This window comes from Brienomyrus brachyistius, chromosome 5 (genome assembly GCF_023856365.1).
Source record: "Brienomyrus brachyistius isolate T26 chromosome 5, BBRACH_0.4, whole genome shotgun sequence".
NCBI classification, from domain to species: domain Eukaryota; kingdom Metazoa; phylum Chordata; class Actinopteri; order Osteoglossiformes; family Mormyridae; genus Brienomyrus; species Brienomyrus brachyistius.
The window spans coordinates 7,568,301-7,589,462 of record NC_064537.1 but is presented as its reverse complement, the minus strand read 5'-3'; the positions used below and the strand labels follow the sequence as shown (position 1 = coordinate 7,589,462).

The window sequence follows — 21,162 nt, the reverse complement described above, 5'->3', positions numbered from 1 at the left end:
CTGAGCCCTGCCCCGATACTAAGCTCCACCCTGATACAGAGCCCCGCCCCTGATGTTCAGCTCCGTCCCTGATACTAAGCTCCACTCTGATGCAGAGCCCCGCCCCTGATGTTCAGCTCCGTCCCTGATACTAAGCTCCACCCTGATGCAAAGCCCCGCCCCTGATGTTCAGCTCCGTCCCTGATACTAAGCTCCACCCTGTTCCGCTCCGTCCCTGATACTAAGCTCCACTCTGATGCAGAGCCCCGCCCCTGATGTTCAGCTCCGTCCCTGATACTATGCTCCACCCTAATGCAGAACCCTTCCCCAGGTGTTCAGCCCCACCCCGATACTAAGCTCCACCCTGTTCCGCTCCGTCCCTGATACTAAGCTCCACTCTGATGCAGAGCCCCGCCCCTGATGTTCAGCTCCGTCCCTGATACTAAGCTCCACCCTGATGCAGAGCCCCGCCCCTGATGTTCAGCTCCGTCCCTGATACTATGCTCCACCCTAATGCAGAACCCTTCCCCAGGTGTTCAGCCCCACCCCGATACTAAGCTCCACCCTGTTCCGCTCCGTCCCTGATACTAAGCTCCACTCTGATGCAGAGCCCCGCCCCTGATGTTCAGCTCCGTCCCTGATACTAAGCTCCACCCTGATGCAGAGCCCCGCCCCTGATGTTCAGCCACTTCCCTGATACTAAGCTCCACACTGATGCAAAGCCCCGCCCCTGATGTTCAGCTCCGTCCCTGATACTAAGCTCCACCCTGTTCCGCTCCGTCCCTGATACTAAGCTCCACCCTGATGCAGAGCCCCGCCCCTGATGTTCAGCCACGTCCCTGATACTAAGCTCCACCCTGTTCCGCTCCGTCCCTGATACTAAGCTCCACCCTGTTCCGCTCCGTCCCTGATACTAAGCTCCACCCTGATGCAGAGCCCCGCCCCTGATGTTCAGCCACGTCCCTGATACTAAGCTCCACTCTGATGCAAAGCCCCGCCCCCGATATTCAGCTCCGCCCCTCATACTAAGCTCCACCCCTGATACTGAGCTCTGTTTCTGGTGCAAAGCTTCTGGACCTGCTATTCCTGTCATCCTGTGAGACTCAGCTCTAAATGTCCTGCTGGGGTCTCGCCCTGATCCTGTCATTAGCGGTGAGCTCTGTCCATCTCTGGGATGGCCCCCTGCAGTTGTGTGATGAGTCATGCCCACGTTGGCTGCTTCCATGGCTCCCAGAGAAGGGGAGAGCTCACTGGCACTTTTCCCCCATGTACGTACACTGTCACACGCAAACATCCCCCCAAAAATACCCTCATTGTAGTGTCTGTCATGCCTGCCCCAAAACTCAGCCCCATGCAAAAAATACAGGAGGTTTTTTCTGTCTTTGAATCTTTATGAATTTTCTACTCCATAATTTTGCACTGAATAAGCAGATATGGATGGATGGATGGATGGATGGATGGATGGATGGATGTATGTATGTCCCATAAAGATTCTTTATATGTGACCATAGCAAGTTCAGTTGATTCAAAGATTGCCTGATTTTTTTACATGACAGATGTGGCTAGAATCCACTGTTGTGTCTGATTTTGAGCTATTTATAACAGATGATTACATCGTGAAATGTACCAGTACACAAAATGGGAGTTTCAGTGTGCATCCTCCATGCCTGTCTGTTGGAGCCGGAGCACAGAAGTCACAGCTTGGGGAATCCGTGGCGATGATGATGGTTAATGAAGGCTAATGGTGAGGGAAATAAGCAGCGGATTCAGCTGTGGGGGCCTCTACTGGAGATGGAAAGGACAGCGTTATTAAGGCACATGTGGACATACAAGCGCAGGTGGCATGTGATCAGGGACACTGCTGCTCTCCTCATGCCAGAGATCCCACCCCCCTTCGTGGAGACGCACACGCAGACCCCAGTGTGGTCAGAAGGAGAGAGGGGGCTGGTAGGGGAGTGGGAGGAGAGGGGAGGCATGCACTGCAATGTAGCTGATGGGAGCTACAAAGGCCATGGTTGAAGGAACAGAGAGGAGGAAACATCTATTAATCTGAGCCTGCCTTCCGTTTGGGAGAGAGATGGAGGTATGAGGGTGTTGTCTGTTTGCTGTTGTCATGGGGTGGGAGAGGGGTACTATTAGCGAATAGGGAGACAGTCAGGCTAGGCCTCGGGGTGGAGCCTCGATGGATCGGGGGCCGGAGACTGGGAAGGCCTGGAGCAAGGGGGAGATCATACAAAGCAAGTATTATTCCCAGAATTCCCTCCTCCACACCGAGCTGGCTGCTGTACTGACCACTAGGCCTCGCCTGGCGTGCCCACCTACCTCTCTGCTGGTTCTGGGCCGCATCACGCCCTTCGCCCCCGCCTCTACCATGTGGGGTTGCTATGCAGGTGTCCCATGGAAATTTACCTCCCAACATCACTCAAGAACGACGTAGTTCATGTGACGATTGGCTGGTGAATGGCTCACGTGTATAAGAGTGAGACAAAGCCGCATTCTGGAATATGCAGATGGCTTATAGAGGCATCAATTAATCTATCAGCGCTGGACGAGTCGAAATGTCCCGCTCTTCCTCTAACACGGAGACAAGCCATTTCCAGGCATGTGGCAGCTCTTCGGAATGGCAGGAAATCGGATACTCAGTATTCCAGGTCCCAGTTCTGTTCGCAAGTGTGAGGTGGTTTGTGAGGCAGATCGTCCTTTAACTCGAAACCTGGCATCCGTGAATGTGCATGTGGAGAACGGAGCAGAGAGGCTGGGAAGATAGGAAAAGGTAGCAATGTCCATGTCTGGGCTGGAATTTGCACATTTACGGCATAATGTAAATACGGAGAATTTAAAATCTGGACACCTTAACGAGACAAGAACAGCTGCTTATGTTTCTAATTAAATGCAATTTGTGTTGATGCTCATAACTTAAGATATTTATAGCTGAATGCTCAGATACAGAACCTCCATTTGTCAGAGTGACCTGGATAAGTGAGGGAGAGAGAGTGTGTGAGTGTGTGTGATTGTGTGTGTGTGTGTGTGTGTGGCAGGAGCAGTCCTTTGTGGGTCAGGTGATCATGTGGAACCGGGAGTTTGGGAGAGGCAGCAGGCTGAGTGGACAGGAGTTCATGCTGAGACAACACATGGCGTGGCCATACTGTCACCTCGCACACACACACACACACACACACACACGCACACACACACCCGTGCATGCACACACATACACACACACGCACACATGCGTGCACACAAACAAACACCCTCGCGCACACACACACACACACACACATACACAGGTTTCTAATTATATCTTTGGGGACTCTCCATTCATTTCTATGGGCAAATTAATTAACCCCTATGCAGCCCTAACCTTAACCATAAAGCAAGTCCATAAAGCAAGGAAGAAGCCCTTCATTAATGAGAAACAGAGAAGAGCCAGCCTGCTGTTTGCAAAAAAAAAATGTATATTTTACAGAGAAGCAAAGAGCAAGAGTTGTATGTCAAATATGCGCGTGCATAGAGTGATATGCATTCAAAAGAAGAAACAGGTCACACACACTGCCAGAGGGTGACAGGCAGATACAGAGTCAGAGTCACACACACTGTCAGAGGGTGACAGGCAGATACAGAGTCAGAGTCACACACAATGCCAGAGGGTGACAGGCAGATACAGAGTCAGAGTCACACACACTGTCAGAGGGTGACAGGCAGATACAGAGTCAGAGTGACACACACTGCCAGAGGGTGACAGGCAGATACAGAGTCAGAGTCACACACACTGCCAGAGGGTGACAGGCAGATACAGAGTCAGAGTCACACACACTGTCAGAGGGTGACAGGCAGATACAGAGTCAGAGTCACACACACTGCCAGAGGGTGACAGGCAGATACAGAGTCAGAGTCACACACACTGTCAGAGGGTGACAGGCAGATACAGAGTCAGAGTCACACACATTGCCAGAGGGTGACAGGCAGATACAGAGTCACACACACTGTCAGAGGGTGACAGGCAGATACAGAGTCAGAGTCACACACATTGCCAGAGGGTGACAGGCAGATACAGAGTCAGCGTCACACACACTGCCAGAGGGTGACAGGCAGATACAGAGTCACACACACTGTCAGGGTGACAGGCAGATACAGAGTCATAGTCACACACACAGCACATACCTAAAAATATAGACACAACATGCTGATAAATCCAAACATATATGTTCATTCCCTCAGTTTTATCCTAGTGTGCCAGCCTTGTTTAGAAGTGCGTGTCTGGCCTATTCTGGTCGTAAGATCCTCTTGTGTACGTGCGCACACAAGCAGGTACATTGCTGACGTGATTATTTAATCTGGTGACTCTTCTTGAGTCAGTTGTATGCATCTGCGTAGGTGGCTGTTTTACTGAACGTCCGTCTGGGCACTTGTGCTCTTCTCTGTGCCTTTTGTGCGACAGAACAGCACACATAAGAATATTTATACACATATAAAAAAAAGAGAAAACGGTAAAGGAGCCATTGCTCTGCCTTGGTTGCTGTGCTAATGCCAAGATTCTATCAATGAGCTAAGACCTTGTTCCCTAGGAAACGGTTATGAATGAAAGGTAGCCGGTAACCGTGGAAACCGGGCGAGTGCAGAACGGTCCGTTGCTATGGCGATGCCACAAATTAAAAAAAAAAAAAGACTGTTGGTGGGAGACTTCAATCATCATCATCACCATCATCATCATTCAAATAATAAGTAAACTAGGAAACTAATCACTAGATCTGAGTCACTGAGAAATAGTGTTCTCCCCACACACACACACACACACACACACACACACACACCGTGAAAGGGGTCTTCCCAGAGAAAACCTATTTCTCTTTTAGGAATAGTACTTGTATTTCTGAACATCACCTTCTTCCCAGCGCTTGTCCTGGTGACAGTCTTGATGCAGTATGACCAGCGGTCACAGCGGACACTCCAGCCTGCTCCAGGGGATTCCCAGCTGTCCGCAAGTCAAATGGGAGATAATCCCTTTGGTGTGTCGGGGGTCTGCCCCAGGGTCTCTGCCCTTTGGTACCCATCTGCAGCTCCCTAGGCAGCCATCCAAGTGACCTGAAGTAGCAACTCTATTTTGAAGTTCCTCCAGATCCCTGAACTCCTCATCCTGTTATGGTGAAGCCAGATGCAGCTTCAGGAAAGACACCAAGAGGAACCAGAGTTCCCTGCCTGGATTGCAGTTACAGCAACCTGCCACCGGGGGGCGGTGTTTGCTGGCAGGTGTCCGGATATGGATAGGCACAAACACACGCCCACTCCAGCCCGGCCTGTCTCCCCGGCAGCGGCTCCCTGTCATTCACGGTGCGATCTCGCTGTTTTCCCAACTGGGCGGTTGCGTCCCAGCTGAGAGTGCCGCCGTCAACGCCTGCCAACCACCTCCCCGCTCGGTGTGAATCTCTCCTTCCATGCACTCAGCCATCGCCTACACCCCCCCTCAGTCTGCATCAGCAGGCTCCCCGAAACGCAGCAGGGGGGGCCCTTCCCAGAATGACTCCCTCTGTTTTCACCATTTCACACTGCAGATCCCTCCCAGAGCTTCCGTGACGGTGGCCTTTTCCAGTGAATCCAGAATTGCGGTTCCCAGAAGGGCAAGCTGTTGTACCTTTGAGACATGTCATCGGATTTTACCAGCTTTGTTCTACTAAAAGCAATCCAGTTCCATAAATGGATAAAAACGTCACATAGACCGAAGAGTGACGCCATCACTTTTCCCAGAATCCCTCACACAATATGGCGACTCCCAGTATTCTTAGCATCACCGCCATCTTTTTTCCACTGGGAGTAGTTTGAAAGATAACACCACACCTGTCCCTCCCTACTTTCGCTCGTCCAGTATCATTGGGGTGTAAGCCCCTGACTCCATGTATGTGCGTGTTGCATGTATTTCCCATGTTTGTGTATGTCTTCCCCTATAGTCCAAAGCAACGCAGTTAGGTGAATAGGCATCTCTGTAGTGGCCTTAGTGTGTTAATGTGCCCCTATGGGTGGACCGACATCTTGTCCAGGGTGTCCTCTGCTTTGTCCCTTGTGCATCCTGGAACTGGCTCTAGACTTATAGTTATCTTGTACTGGATAAGGAGTTATGGAAGATGGATGGATGGATGATAAATATGGATCAGGATAGTCCAGTCGCGGCTGCCTTATAACCAGACCCTCCCTTGTTATAGATAACTTCACAACCGCTTGGCCTTGTCAGATGCCAGCTCAGAAACCACGCCCCCCTAATTTGCATATCAGTGTTGGAGAACCAATGGCAGGATGCCATGCCGACCCTCAAGGCAAGCAGGGTGTCGGTTGCTTATTTAACATGCCCCGGTCATCGGTCACCCGTCGTAACAGACTGTACGTCTCTTTATCCTTCTGTCTCTCTTTTTCCCCTCTCTCCGTGTGACTAGTTTTTTCCACTTTCCATCTGCTTTCCCCCCTCCCTTTTAGGTGTAGCCCAGCAGATAGTGTGCACCTCTCCCTCTAGTGGCAGGTCCTTGTAAGTGCGGGCTGGTACCCTTAACCCTCCCCCCCCCACCCCTACAGGGGGAGGGGGCAGGAAAGTGATGCTGATTTACAGCTGGTCGATAAACAGAGAGGAGAGGTGACAGGGAACGGCGTGGCGTGGCAGGGACAGATCCGGCGCGGGCGTCCACCGCCCTTCCTGTTCTTCACTGCTCTCCGCTTCTGGCCCGGGCTGGTGCCGTTAAAATCTTTTTGGCTGAATGAGTAACAGGGCTGTATATCACAGCTTTTAATGAATGAGCTTTTACTGAAATTAGCATCTTGCGTACCAGATGGGGCGGGGGGGTGGGGGGGTGCTTCTGTGAATGGAGATCCATGCCCTGGCTTGACCCCTGTCATCCTCTTTCCAATCTCCCTATTTCATTCCCCCCCCCCCCACCTTCTGTCCTCCCCCATTTATACTCGCAGTGAGCTTTTCAGTTCGCTTGTATACTGTCCCCCATGCGCCCCCACCCCTCCACACACACAAACCCCAGAAATTTCTCACGCCACTTATCCTTCCAGGTGCATGCTGGGAAAACTAACCGCTCCATTTAGCCGGGAAATCTAAATATTAATTAACAGCTTTCATGGGAATTAAGTAGTGAATCCTCCCTGAATGTATGTAAGGCTTGCCTTACCTGTTCCGTTTTTTATTCTCTGTAGTTTGTATGTATTTTTTATTTCTAAGTATTTGTGAAACTGTGTTCTGTGTTAATGAGTGTATTCTCGCCACAATGCTACTAACTACTTGAAAGCTTTGCCTAGAGCAGCTAACATGATCTACAAGGCAAACCACTCAAAGGTCCAACAGGAGTTTCTAAGCACTGATTCTGTCTGAACTGCTGACACAGTGTTGGTGACATCACCCTACAGACTGACGGGAACAGTCTGACAGTTCCATACTCTGTATGGGGTGGGATCACCACTCGTCCTTGTTTTACTAGCTTGCTGTTCTAGCTTGGCTAAAATAAAAGTTGCCCCCCATGTTAAATTGCAAGTGTGATATGCTGTTTCTGTTACCCATTGAGCATTTCCCCTTGGCTAATCATCTAGGCATCTTACTCTCTACCGCAGGATCCTGTCGTGGGTGGGGTCAGACTTTGACCTGCGGACCCTGCGTGCTGTCCGGGTACTGAGGCCCCTGAAACTGGTGTCTGGAATTCCCAGTGAGTGAAGCACCTGAGCTTCGGGTGGTGGGGCGGGCGAGGTCTCGGCTATTGGAGAAGTGGCAGAATGCAGGAAAGCAAACTAACGTGCTACAAAGCACAGTGTTGGTTTTCTCATTTACTTAACTTCTGAACCTGGGTTCGAGTCACTCAGAATATGGAGACGATTGCTATAGTAACATGGTGTGTTGCCTTGCAGCTGACCTGTGCTTCCTCCCTCAGGCCTACAGGTGGTGCTGAAGTCCATCATGAAGGCCATGATCCCATTGCTGCAGATCGGCCTGCTGCTCTTCTTCGCCATCCTCATGTTTGCCATCATTGGCCTGGAGTTCTACATGGGCAAGTTCCACTTCACCTGCTACGACAACGAGACCAGTGAGTGCCCCGTCGGGCCGTGACCGCAACGCCACTGACTGACGGCTGCATCTGAGGTGCCCTCGAGCTCTGTCCTTTTCCCTCTGCTTTTCCAGACGAGACGCTAGATGAGCTGCCCTGTGGAATCTCCGAATCGGCACGCCAATGCCCCAGCGGCACAAATTGCAGTGGTAACTGGGCGGGCCCCAACTACGGCATCACACAGTTTGACAACATCCTGTTTGCCGTGCTCACCGTCTTCCAGTGCATCACCATGGAGGGCTGGACCGACCTACTCTACGTCGTGAGTGATGGCCCTCACTGGCTAGCCAACCCCCCCCCCCCCCCATCACCTGATCCTGTCCCATCCGTGTACTCTTTCACGCTCTTCTTCCTGCTGCTAAGAGGGATGTCCCTCCCTGGAAACCGGGGGCGTTATTCCGTCTGGGCCACGATGAGTCACACACCAGAGAGAGTCACCTGACAGCTCATTACTCACGACTGCCTCAAGGGGGCGCTCACAAACAGGCACAGATACACACAGAAACGCAAACAAGCTTATTCAGTTTCATTATTAGCAGACCCCTTTGTTCTCGACCCATCGCCCTGCTCATCGTTCTCTGCTGTCCTCTTTCACCCTTTCTCAGTCCTGGTGGCAGATTTAAAAGCTACTGCTTGGCCACAGGTATCCTTATGGGAGTGCGAGGGAGGAGATAGATGGGGTGTGTACAAGAGAAAGGAAAAAAGCGGAGGGAGGAGGGGTTGGCTCCGGTGAAGGAGGGCAGGCCCTGTGCTACCCCGCCCCCGATTGGCCAATGTGACGTTACGGAGGTTTGCTGGAGCACATACACACCACCCTTCTGCGACACCCCTCCACTACTACCCGTCACTGTATGCTGGTTCTAGAAACCGACGCTAAGCTCACTGCAGAAAAGCGGGCCAGACCAGTTTATCTCCCCTTCCAGAGCAACGACGCCGCTGGGAGCGCCTGGAACTGGATGTACTTCATCCCACTCATCATCATCGGGTCCTTCTTCATGCTGAACCTGGTCCTCGGGGTCCTTTCCGGGTGAGTTGGGCAACCTGTCCTGCTCTGCTGTGCGGCCATAACCTAAAGGATGTCCATCTGTGACCCGTACACATGACACACGAGAAGCAGTGCCGCTGACTGAAAACGGTACAATCATACGATGTGTAAGCAGTAGCTGAGCCAGAAATCATAGCATGTGTGGGCTAGCAGACAATCAGGTGGGCCAATCCCATAATAATTTACACTACAGAGCTGTGGCATTAATAATAACAAGTGAATAAAATGAAAGAAAAATCTATTAATCTCTATACAGCACATTTTCTCTGATTGCTCTAACAACGAACACACATACGTGTCAGACATGGTCATTTTATCGTACTGTGTCACTCACTCTGAACGCTGAATGGATGGCCCTGAGTTGGATCTGGGTGAGCCCGGGACCACCCACCCATGCTGCTTCAGTAGTGTGTGGGTGTTCCAGGTGTGAGCCACATCACTTGTCTTCCCCAAACGACACAAGTTGACTTTCAGCAAAATAACTAAACCGGAATCACAGCTTTTCAGCACTACTGGAATCTGTCCCTTGTGGTGAGAGCAGTGAGCTGTTATTTTGCACTGACACACTCTGTGTGTGTGTGTGTGTGTGTGTGTGTGTGTGTGTGTGTGTGTGTACGTGCATGTGCGGGTGTGTAACAGGGAGTTTGCCAAAGAGAGGGAGCGTGTGGAGAACAGGAGCGAGTTTCTCAAGTTAAGGAGGCAGCAGCAGATTGAGAGGGAACTGAATGGATATCTGGAGTGGATCTGTAAAGCAGGTATGCAGGATGACTGACACTAAAACTGAATGATCTGCTAGCATACTAACTGGCTCATTGACACACCAGCAAACTGACTTACACACTGACACACACACTAACACACTGACTGAAATGATGACTGATATTCTGACACCGCTGACTGACACACTGAGTAACACAGTGACACTGCTGACTGCCACACTGACGCCATTGACTGACACACTGACACCACTGACTGACACACCGACACCATTGACTGACATGCTGACTGATACAATGACACCGCTGACTGACACGCTGACTGACACATTGACATGCTGACTGATACAATGACACCGCTGACTGACATGCTGACTGACACGCTAACTGACACCACTGACTGACATGCTGACTAATACAATGACACCGCTGACTGACACACTGACACCACTGACTGACACCATTGACTGACACGCTGACTGACACATTGACATGCTGACTGACACTGACATCGCTGACTGATATGCTGACTGACACGCTGACTGACACATTGACATGCTGACTGACACTGACATCGCTGACTGACATGCTGACTGACACGCTGACTGACACCACTGACTGACATGCTGACACCGCTGACTGACACGCTGACTGACACCAGTGACTGACATGCTGACTGACACGCTGACACCACTGACTGACACGCTGACTGACACATTGACATGCTGACTGACACTGACACTGCTGACTGACATGCTGACTGACATGCTGACTGACACACTGACACCGCCGACTGACACGCTGACTGACACATTGACATGCTGACTGACACTGACACTGCTGACTGACATGCTGACTGACACGCTGACTGACACATTGACATGCTGACTGACACTGACACCGCTGACTGACATGCTGACTGATCCACATTGTGACCCAGTCACTAGCTTGTATCCTGCCAGTTTGATTATGGGAACACAGTGATGGGCTGAGCTGCCTTTGGCCAGCTGCCTGAATGAGCTCTTCTCCCCCCTTGTTTAGAGGAGGTCATCTTGGCGGAGGAGGAGAATGACACCGGCGACCGAACGCCTTTTGACGGTACGTTCTTCTCCTTTATTCCTTATTCATGTTCTTGTCTGCCCTTTCTGTGGGGTGGATGTCTCCCTTCATTCTCCTATAGCAGTGACAGCTGAACGGGCCGTGCTGGGTTCCTGAAGGCCAGCATGATTGGGGGGGGGGGGGGGGTGGACGTGTGCAGGATGGAGAGGCTGGGGCAAAGAGGAAGAAAATGTGGATGGGAGATAAGGAGACAAATGAGGGAGAAGGCAGAGAAAAGACATAAAATAAAAGGTGTAGAATAGAGGCCAGGAAGAAGATATTATCACCTCTGTGTGTGTGTGTGTGTGTGTGTGTGTGTGTGTGTGTGTGTGTGTATGTGTGTGTGTGTGTGTGTGTGTGTGTGTGTGTGTGTGTGTGTGTGGATTATATTTATATTACATTATGAGGACCATTTTTCAGGTCCCCACAAAGATCTGCAAATGTAATCAAAACATAAAATACAAAACACTAAAAATACAAAAAGCCTTAACTTATGGTTAAGGTTAGGCCTGGGTGGAGGATACGGTTGTCATGTTTGATTAGAGTTTTCCTCATAAAAATGAATGGAGAGTCCCCACAAAGATATATTCACAAACCTGTGTGTGTGTGTGTGTGTGTCTATCATCCTCAGGATCACGACGAAGACCAACCATCAAGAAGAGCAAAACCGACCTCCTGAACCCCGAGGAAGGGGAGGACCACCTGGGGGACATGACTGTGGGTAAGAGAGCCCCGCAGGGGGGACAGATGGTTACATTATTGGGGGTGGGGGGGGATCGTCAGTGCGTGGGGGGCAGCCACTTTAAAACAAAGTGTATTAGCACAGAACCTGCCTGTTGTATGCGATTCATACCGTAGAGAAATTCCTGTCTGGGTTCAGTTTAACCAGCATAACAACTTTCAAGCCCAGTCAAGAAAAGCCCTAACAGCTCACAATTAGAAAAGACAGGGGGATTGTTACTGCGTTCAGTTCACAGCATGTCATGAAGTAGCATTAGAATGACAGAGTGCCCCCCCCCCATGGGTGTAAATAGCTGTCATAATGGACGTGTAATTAGGTTTCCTACCCAGAAGAGGCCAAAGGAAGCGATCCTGCAAAACCGTCTTGGAATTTCCAAGCATAGCTGGGCTGGACCAGCTTGTATCCGCAGCTCTCGGTTGCCATAAAAATTCAGACGTCTCGTGTAAAACGAGCAGAGCAGAGTGGCAAGCAGACACTGGCATGCCGACGTCACGCTGTTAACGGCGCACTCTCCAAGGGTTTCACGTAACCCTGCCGGATTACCCACAATTCCCCTGCACAGGGTCCCCGTTCGCTCGGGCCAGCATCAAGAGTGGCAAGGAGGGTTCCAACTTCAGCAAGAAGGAGCGCCGCTTACGGTTCTTCATCCGGCATATGGTGAAGACACAGGCCTTCTACTGGACCGTGCTCAGCCTGGTGGGCCTGAACACGCTGTGCGTGGCCATCGTGCACTACGACCAGCCGGAGCTGCTCTCCGACTTCCTCTGTGAGTCCCGCCCCCCAGCCACTGCCCCTTCCCGCCCCCCAGCCCCTGCTGGGATTTCAGGCCCATCCCATGCCTCTCAGTCACCTTCTGAGCTATGGATACTGCTCTGTTTTTGTCGAGCGCTGAATCCTCGCGTCTGCCTCACTGTCAGCGTGTTGTACATTAAATCGATGATCTTCCTATAAGCCCAGCATCTGATGGCGAAGCAGCATTGTCCTCTTTCTACCCTCTTTCTACCCTCTTTCCTCTCTGTCTCCAGTTTACACCCCGGGACAGAAAACTACTGGCTCCCTGAAAAGAGGGAACCAAAAGTGATTTACGTGATATAGCTTGGATAGTTGTAACGTGAGGGACTCTGTGTGGCTCATTGGGTTAAGCCTCTGTGTCTCTGATCAGAAGGTTGCTGGTTCGAGCTCCACCCTTGGCACATTTGCAGCTCCATAGGTACTGTTATGGGTGCCTGCCCTTCGCGGCCAGCTTGTTCTCACCTACAGAGAGCAAGTTGGGGGAAACATAAAGAGAATTTCCCCACTTGGATCAGTAATGTATCTCTTCGTTTCCCTCACTCCCCTTTTTATCTTCTCCTTTCCTCTCTGGACTAGTCTACGCCGAATTCATCTTCCTGGGCCTCTTCATGCTGGAGATGCTGATAAAGATGTACGGACTGGGCACTCAGCCATACTTTCACTCCTCCTTCAATTGCTTCGACTGTGCTGTGAGTCGCTTTCTGCCTTGTGCTCGTCATGTGGAGACTCGCTTAGCCTCTATGATCAGGTCGGTGTGTTTCTCTGTGGCTCTGGATGACAGGGTCACTATTTAACTCTCGTGGTCAGCAGAGTGATTTCAGCGCTTGGCCCTTGAGCCCAGTTGCTCTTGCGATTGACCTGCCTTTTTCTTTCAGTTGCTGTCTGGTCTGTACTTGTGCTACGGACAAAAGCATCTAATAAATGTATTATCAGAAGACACAAAAATGTGCTTACTGTGGGTCAGTGTTTCCCAACCCAGTCCTCGGGGTCCCACAGACACTGCACATTTTTGCTGAAACAAAAATGTGGACTGTCTGGTAGGGAACTCGGAGGGAGCTAAAACTGGGACCAACCCTGGTTCTCCGAGGACTGGATTGAGGAACACTGCTCTAGATTGTGGCCAAATTAGCTTGAGCATTTTTACCATACATTGTAGCCAGTCCATGCTACCACACACTAATGGGTGTAGCTTTAGTCTAGTGTTGCACTGTAATTAAGACAAAGCTGTATGCATGTGTGTGTGTGGCAGGTTATTGTGGGAAGCATATTCGAGGTGATATGGGCCATGATCAAGCCAGGCACCTCCTTTGGGATCAGCGTCTTGCGAGCGCTCAGGTTGCTGAGGATCTTCAAAGTGACCAAGTGAGTCGCCACACGGGGGCGCTAGCACGTCCGCTTCATGCACGCTGCCATGTGTGTTGGGCCTGTCCCTTTTCACCCTCAGCGTGTTGAAATTACGTCTTTTGAAATTACATGGCGCAAAGTCTGATGTTTACTTTGAGGTCTGATATCCCCTGAGCTGTAAGAACCGGGGTGATTATGATGACTTTGATGATAATGATGATGGCGGTGGTGGTGATGACTGATTATGATGATGACTGATGATGAAGTTGATGATTTGATGATGAGTTCGATGACAGTGATGGTGATGACGACGATGACTGATGATGATGGTGATAATGACTTTCATGATGAAGTTGATGATGACTTTCATGATGATTATGATGATGATGATGACTTTGATTATGGTTACGGTGATGATCATGATGATGGTCGTTTTTATTTGTGCAATGAGGAGGCTGACTATAGCTATGAATCTGTAACTGGGTGCCTTTATTGCAGATACTGGTCCTCCTTGCGCAATCTGGTGGTGTCCCTGCTGAACTCCATGAAGTCCATCATCAGCTTGCTCTTCCTGCTCTTTCTCTTCATTGTGGTTTTCGCCTTGCTGGGCATGCAGCTCTTCGGGGGCCAGTGAGTACCAAACCACATTCCCGACACCCAGAGGGCTGCTTCACAAACACCCGCTCCCCATGCTTTGCTCCCAGTAGATTTGACTGCCTTTTTCACTCCTTCCCTTCTAATTTCCCATTGCAGGTTCAATTTTGAGTCCGGCACTCCGTCCACCAACTTTGATACTTTCCCAGCAGCAATAATGACAGTGTTTCAGGTAGGAATCATTAAAGACGAGTGACGACAGGTTCAGTCTCCTTCCTGCCTTGTTTCTCATGTGGTGGTTGCATCCCAGAAGTTCGTCCGCCTTTCTTGCTGTCCATCACTTCCATTCTCTTGCATTTTGAAGATGGAACAGCACCAGTGGCAGCAGCTTACATGTCAGAGAATAAAGATTACAATGAAATCTTTCAGCACTGTCAGAGCTCATAAGTTTCATTTCAGTTAGTGGGGCTGACTGGGAACAGCATCTCCACCAGCAGTCTTTAATTTATACACTGAACAAAAATATAAACGCAACACTTTTGTTTTTGCTCCCATTTTTCATGAGATGGACTTAAAGATCTACAATTCATTCCAGATACACAATATTACCATTCCTCTCAAACATTTCTCACAAATCAGTCTAAATGTGTGATAGTGAGCACTTCTGCTTTGCTGAGATAATCCATCCCACCTCACAGGTGTGCCACATCAAGATGCTGATCTGACATCATGGGTAGTGCACAGGTGTACCTTATACTGCCCACAATAAAAGGCCACCCTGGAATGTGCAGTTTTGTCTCACAGCAAAATGCCACAGATGCCACAAGCATTGAGGGAGCGTGCAATTGGCATGCGGACAGCAGGAATGTCAACCAGATCTGTTGCTCGTGCATTGAATGTTCATTTCTCAACCATAAGCCGTCTCCAAAGGCGTTTCAGAGAATATGGCAGTACATCCAACCGGCCTCACAACCGCAGACCACGTGTAACCACACCAGCCCAGGACCTCCACATCCAGCAGGTTCACCTCCAAGATCGTCTGAGACCAGCCACTCAGACAGATAATGCACGGCCCCATGTTGCAAGGATCTGTACACAGTTCTTGGAAGCTGAAAATGTCCCAGTTCTTGCATGGCCAGCATACTCACCGGACATGTCACCCATTGAGCATGTTTGGGATGTGCTTGACCGGCGTATACGACAGCGTGTACCAGTTCCCACTAATATCCAACAACTTCGCACAGCCATTGAAGAGGAGTGGACCAACATTCCACAGGCCACAATTGACAATCTGATAAACTCTATGCGAAGAAGATGTGTTGCATTGCATGAGGCAAATGGTGGTCACACCAGATACTGACCGGTTCTGAGTCCCCAGACCCCCAATAAAGCAAAAAACTGCACATTCCAGGGTGGCCTTTTATTGTGGGCAGTATAAGGTACACCTGTGCACTACCCATGATGTCAGATCAGCATCTTGATGTGGCACACCTGTGAGGTGGGATGGATTATCTCAGCAAAGCAGAAGTGCTCACTATCACACATTTAGACTGATTTGTGAGAAATGTTTGAGAGAAATGGTAATATTGTGTATCTGGAATGAATTGTAGATCTTTAAGTCCATCTCATGAAAAATGGGAGCAAAAACAAAAGTGTTGCGTTTATATTTTTGTTCAGTATATTAAATTAGTGGTTCTCCTTTTGTAATGATCCCTGTTTTTTATTTTTTCATATTTGATGTTGGTTGATTGATTGAATTTACCCCCCCCCAAGATTTTAACAGGAGAGGACTGGAACGTGGTGATGTACTATGGAATCAAGTCTCAGGGTGGCGTTAATAATGGCATGATCTACTCAATCTTCTTCATTGTCCTCACGCTCTTCGGGAACTGTATCCTGGTCAGTACTGCTGTTGATGTGGAGACGCAGCACTAAGTGTATCGCTGGAAGATGAAAAACCCTGTATTTGTCACACCTACCCTACCATCTCCCATCTGGTTCCCAGTACAGGAGTACAGGTGGGCTTTGAAGCTAATCGCAGAAAGCTAAAGGCTGTCATATATATGGTGTGTACTCTTTAACTTTTCAATCTCAGACACTTTGCTCAATGTATTCTTGGCCATCGCCGTGGACAACCTGGCCAATGCACAAGAGCTGACCAAGGTAATACCCACACCCCCCGCCCCACTCCCCTACAAATTCAGCTGTGAAGATTCTGCTGGTATCACCCAAACTTTCATTCATTTTTCTCCTTCATTCTCTTCCTAGTCATGACTGGTTAGGAGACTCAGCACATGTCTTGTACGCTGATACAACTCATATGTGTTTGTATCAGTCCTGTTTGTTTATCCTTCTAAAGGTTCAATTTAATGTCATGCATTCATAAATGTCATATATTACTAATTAAACCCACCTCATGTATGTGTACATCAAAAGTACATCTTTCTGCTGAGGCAACTTGTGATCCGAAATCAACTTCTGTAAGAGCTTATTCGTACCCAGTATCGTACACTGGAAGTGTAATCGCTGCCAATCTCAGCATTCCTCCCCGGAATCTCCGGCAGGATGAAGAGGAGGAGGAACAAGCCACCAACCAGAAGATCGCCCTCCAGAAAGCCAAGGAGATGGCAGAGGTCAGCCCGCTGTCGGCAGCCAATCTCTCTATCGCAGCGTAAGTACTTTCTCCTAAAGTGGATGTCACAGTGAAAAATGCTGAAAATCTGTCTACTAGCTGTGGATGTTGATGCTTCACAGACATCCAGAGAGATCAGGAGTTCATTTCTTTGTGGAAAGTGGGCGTAGAATCGCTGCCCTATCACTCCAGTTTGACATTTGAGGATTTTTTACTCATTTTTATTAGAGCATTGAGTCCCCGGACTCTCCTACCATTGATAGGAGAGTCAGTAAGCTCACACGCACAAACTCATGTTCTGACCTCAGATCTGATGGTTTTGGCTTCATAGAAATAGACCATCATGGTGAGGCGAGCTGTGAACATCAGGCAAGGTGTGGCCATGATGACTATCTTTAACCTAGATGGAATTCATCGGCACTGGAAACATGCCAGAAATATGTAAATGGCAGCTTGGACAGCAGACTCGAGAACTTAAAATATCGAATCATTGGGACCATTTCGAAATCTGTACTGTTCTGTAAACCATAGAACCATGATACCATTGTCTTAGTACTTTGAAGATGTCATTAACAGAAGATGAGGATCGTTTTCAGCTCATTTGCATGTTATGCACTTGAGCCTAGATTGGAAAAAAAACTGTAGAAAGACCTTAGAGGAATATATCAGGTCTCTCTTTACATTCCCATGGTCCATAGTGTCATCTCACCCCAACTGTCTCCTCCTCAGAGTGACAGTAAACACTGAGCGTCTCAGCAACACAGAGACTTTTCTGAACTGGTATTTATTCATTTACTGATTCTTTTCTTTTCCTTTGTTCTCCTGTTAATGTTTCCTCTCCACTTCTTTGGTGTCTCGTTGTCTGCTCCTTCTCGCTCTTCTCTGTAGCTCTGCCGCGCACCCTGAGGCTAAGCATCTTCTTCGGTTTGCCTGTGGAGAGCAGGGAATTTTCCCTACCCATTTCCGCTGATTGCTGCACTCTCTTTGAGACTCTCATTGTTTTTACTCCTCATCCCCTTTTCATTGTCCGAACCATTACAAGCTCCATGGCTTTTCTCAAATCAGAGCTCCTGGATTTGAGAGGAAGATGGCTGTTGGCGTTGTGCACCATCTTGCCAAAGCTCTTGTCAAAGCTGTAGGCGCTGGCATTGCCTTTTTGGTGTTACCTAAGCCATTTCCACGATGGCAGCTGACATCTCCTCCTTCCCCCTCTTCTGGGTCTGTTCTTTCATTCCTAACTCTGATTAGTAAGGAGCAGCAGAAGAACCAGAGGGCAAGCCAATCAGTATGGGAACAGCGGACTAGCGAGATCCGTAGGCATAACCTAATGACGAGCCGCGAGGCATTATACAATGAACTGGACCCCGAGGACCACTGGAAGGTGAGGATTAGCAATTAGCTGATGAACTTAGAGGATGATAGGGAGCATTGGCTCAAATTCTTCTATGATATCTGGTCTGTAAGCAGGTGGCCTACTCGCGACACATGAAGACCCACCTGGACCGGCCGCTGGTGGTGGAGAACCGCAACAACAACACCAACAAGACCAGGCCCAGCGACCCAGTGTCTCAGGACCAGCGACTGAGCCAGCAGCGCGCCGAAGAGTTCCTACGCAAGCAGGTGCGCCACCATGAGCGGGCCGGGGGTGGGGGAGGGGGCGGCAGGTCCTACGAGAGGGCGGACTCCAGGGAGCAGTACCGGGGCCCCCACAGCCAGAGCCAGCTGTCACTCAACCACCTGGACTGTCCAGAAGGGCGCAGCTGTGAGCCATACCGCAGGCAACCCCACAGGAATCCAGCGGGCCGGCCTAGGGAAGGCCGCAGCCGGACCCCATGCGGAGAGGGGGGGGGCCCGCCAGAGCAGTGGCGGCCCCGACAGCACCGCCGGCCACTGGAGGATGAGGACGGAGGAGGAGGCCGGGGGGCCAGGCGCCGAGGACCCGATGAGGTGGAGGACGCCGACAATGCAGACGCTATGGAGAGGAGGCCGAGGCGAAATCGGCACGGCGTTCAATCCAGCGCCGACAACAACGGGAGGAGGGACAGGGAGCATGTGCGGCCCCACCGCCCCAGGAAGTGAGTATGCAGGCAGCTGGGAAAAGATCTGACAAAAGAGCACAGTACCGAACCAAAGAGAGCAAAATCAGCCTGTGAAGGTAATCATGGAGGCTGGTAAAATCAGCTAGCAGGTTGGGCCACATAATCGGTTGTGGGTTTGAATCCCCACTGACAGTGTGAAGGATGTCCTCCCTCTGTTGGCCTGGGTTCCACTTTCCTCCCACATGAATATTAGATGAATTGATGTCCCTCTGAGTATGAGTGTGTCCCCTATGATGGACTGGCATCCCGTCCAGGGTGTCCTCTGTGCTTCCTGGGGTGGGATCCAGGCTCCCGTGCTTAATCATGTGTGAGTAATGTTTGCAAACTGAGCCTCATGCTTTTGATTTCTCCCGTGCCTCCTCCCGTCGTAGAGAGGGCCAGGGCAACGGCCCCTACCTGTCCACCATGCGGCCGGTCCAGCAAGGACTTCCCCGGCAGGACAGCCAGCGCAGTGAGGACATGGACAATGTGAAGAACAGCCAGCTGGCCACGCAGGCCCCGGGCATGAGGACCGCGGTGGGACTCAGCCGCAGCCCCTCCCCGCCAGCCCTGCCTGCCATTAACGCTAGGGAGCTCGGGGCTCCCATCTCCTGTCCCCAGCTGCCCGGCGGTAACCCTGGGAGAGCCCCCGAGGGTGGCTTTGTCCCTATGTGTCCTGACAACTTAAGGAAGAGCGTGGCCACCAAGCTGGAGCACACAGTGGTGGACATGCCTCCTGTGTACCCCTCCAGCAATGCCATCCTGCAGGGTAAGGAGGAAGCCGCACCGGCCTGCCCATCCGGTGGCATAGGCAACTGCATAGGGCGCCACCTTCTGGTGGGGTGCTGACTTACAAGCATATTTCACTATGTCTCAGAAGCAGTAAATCTAACCTAGGGCACTCTCTGAGCTTCTAACAGTGCTGGAATGAAGACATGCCTCTCTCACCCTCCATACTGGCGGATGTCTATCTGTTTGACCTGCATGCATTCATCCATCCATTTTCCAAACCGCTTCTCCTACTGGGTCACGGGGGGTCCGGAGCCTATCCCAGAATCAATGGGCACGAGGCAGGGAACAACCCAGGACAGGGGCCAGCCCATCGCTGGGCACAGTCACACACCATTCAGTCACACATGCACACCTACGGGCAGTTTAGTAACTCCAATTAGCCTCAGCATGTTTTTGGACTATGGGGGGAAACCAGAGTACCTGGAGGAAACCCCACGATGACATGGGGAGAACATGCAAACTCCACACACATATAACCCAGGCGGGGACTCGAATGTGTGAGGCAACAGTGCTAACCATTGCACCACCATGCCGCCCCACATGCATTCATATTCAAGATATTTTTAATTATGTCATAACATGATTTCCCCATGACATCATGGGGTATCCCCAGGGATCGCTGCTGCCCCCCCTCCATTACCCCACTGGTCTTTCAGCAAAACAAAAATAACCGCATTGAGACAGTGGCTTGTGTCACTTCATCTGCTTTTCAATAAATTTCCACACCTTGCTTTTCTGCCTAGGCCGTTTATGAGAAAAGTGTTGTAAGTGTAAATTCCAGGTAAAAATATGGGTGGGATTGACAAAATGGGAACACATGACGAAAGTGGGCTATTTTTAAAAACTGCAGCATAAAAAAAAAATTGCAACCACAAAAGTCTGATATTACAAAAAAGTTTCTAAATAACTTTTTATAAGATACAGAAGAATCACATCGGCAGAATCACTCTTAGATAGTAGCAGTATGTAATTAAGATATTGCTTTACTTTGTTCTTTTCATTAACTGAATACGATAAGAAACTCCAGCAGCTTTAACTACATAAATCACAAACGGCTCTAATATAATTAAGCATGTACAGTCCTTAGAAACCCCTTTTTAAAACGTCTGTATTATGGTACATTACCACAATCAAAATCCATCCATCCATCCATTTTCCAAACTGCTTATCCTACTGGGTCGCGGGGGGTCCGGAGCTTATCCCAGAGGCAATGGGCATGAGGCAGGGAACAACCCAGGATGGGGGGCCAGCCCATCACAGGGCACACTC

General features: G+C 50.1%; 1 protein-coding gene across 17 annotated transcripts in view; it reads left to right on the top strand.

Annotated features, from left to right (window-relative positions):
- The window catches only part of LOC125742189 (voltage-dependent P/Q-type calcium channel subunit alpha-1A-like), an 85,348-nt gene that overhangs the window by 23,788 nt on the left and 40,398 nt on the right, over positions 1-21,162 (top strand). For 15 of the 17 annotated variants that reach the window (XR_007398043.1, XR_007398035.1, XR_007398034.1 and 12 more), the window contains exons 4-22: positions 7,573-7,664; positions 7,887-8,039; positions 8,135-8,322; positions 8,984-9,087; positions 9,745-9,860; positions 10,863-10,919; positions 11,551-11,640; positions 12,224-12,427; positions 13,030-13,142; positions 13,703-13,815; positions 14,296-14,427; positions 14,551-14,623; positions 16,165-16,282; positions 16,487-16,554; positions 16,956-17,062; positions 17,753-17,803; positions 18,272-18,404; positions 18,488-19,098; positions 19,494-19,870. Coding sequence is in view for 7 of the 17 variants with exons in the window: in XM_049013937.1 (XP_048869894.1) it covers positions 7,573-7,664; positions 7,887-8,039; positions 8,135-8,322; positions 8,984-9,087; positions 9,745-9,860; positions 10,863-10,919; positions 11,551-11,640; positions 12,224-12,427; positions 13,030-13,142; positions 13,703-13,815; positions 14,296-14,427; positions 14,551-14,623; positions 16,165-16,282; positions 16,487-16,554; positions 16,956-17,062; positions 17,753-17,803; positions 18,272-18,404; positions 18,488-19,098; positions 19,494-19,870 (2,900 nt within the window). In the remaining 10 variants the exon portion in view is untranslated. The remainder of the gene's footprint in view (positions 1-7,572; positions 7,665-7,886; positions 8,040-8,134; positions 8,323-8,983; positions 9,088-9,744; positions 9,861-10,862; positions 10,920-11,550; positions 11,641-12,223; positions 12,428-13,029; positions 13,143-13,702; positions 13,816-14,295; positions 14,428-14,550; positions 14,624-16,164; positions 16,283-16,486; positions 16,555-16,955; positions 17,063-17,752; positions 17,804-18,271; positions 18,405-18,487; positions 19,099-19,493; positions 19,871-21,162) is intronic. The other 2 variants (XM_049013940.1, XM_049013942.1) reach the window with 2 other exon arrangements.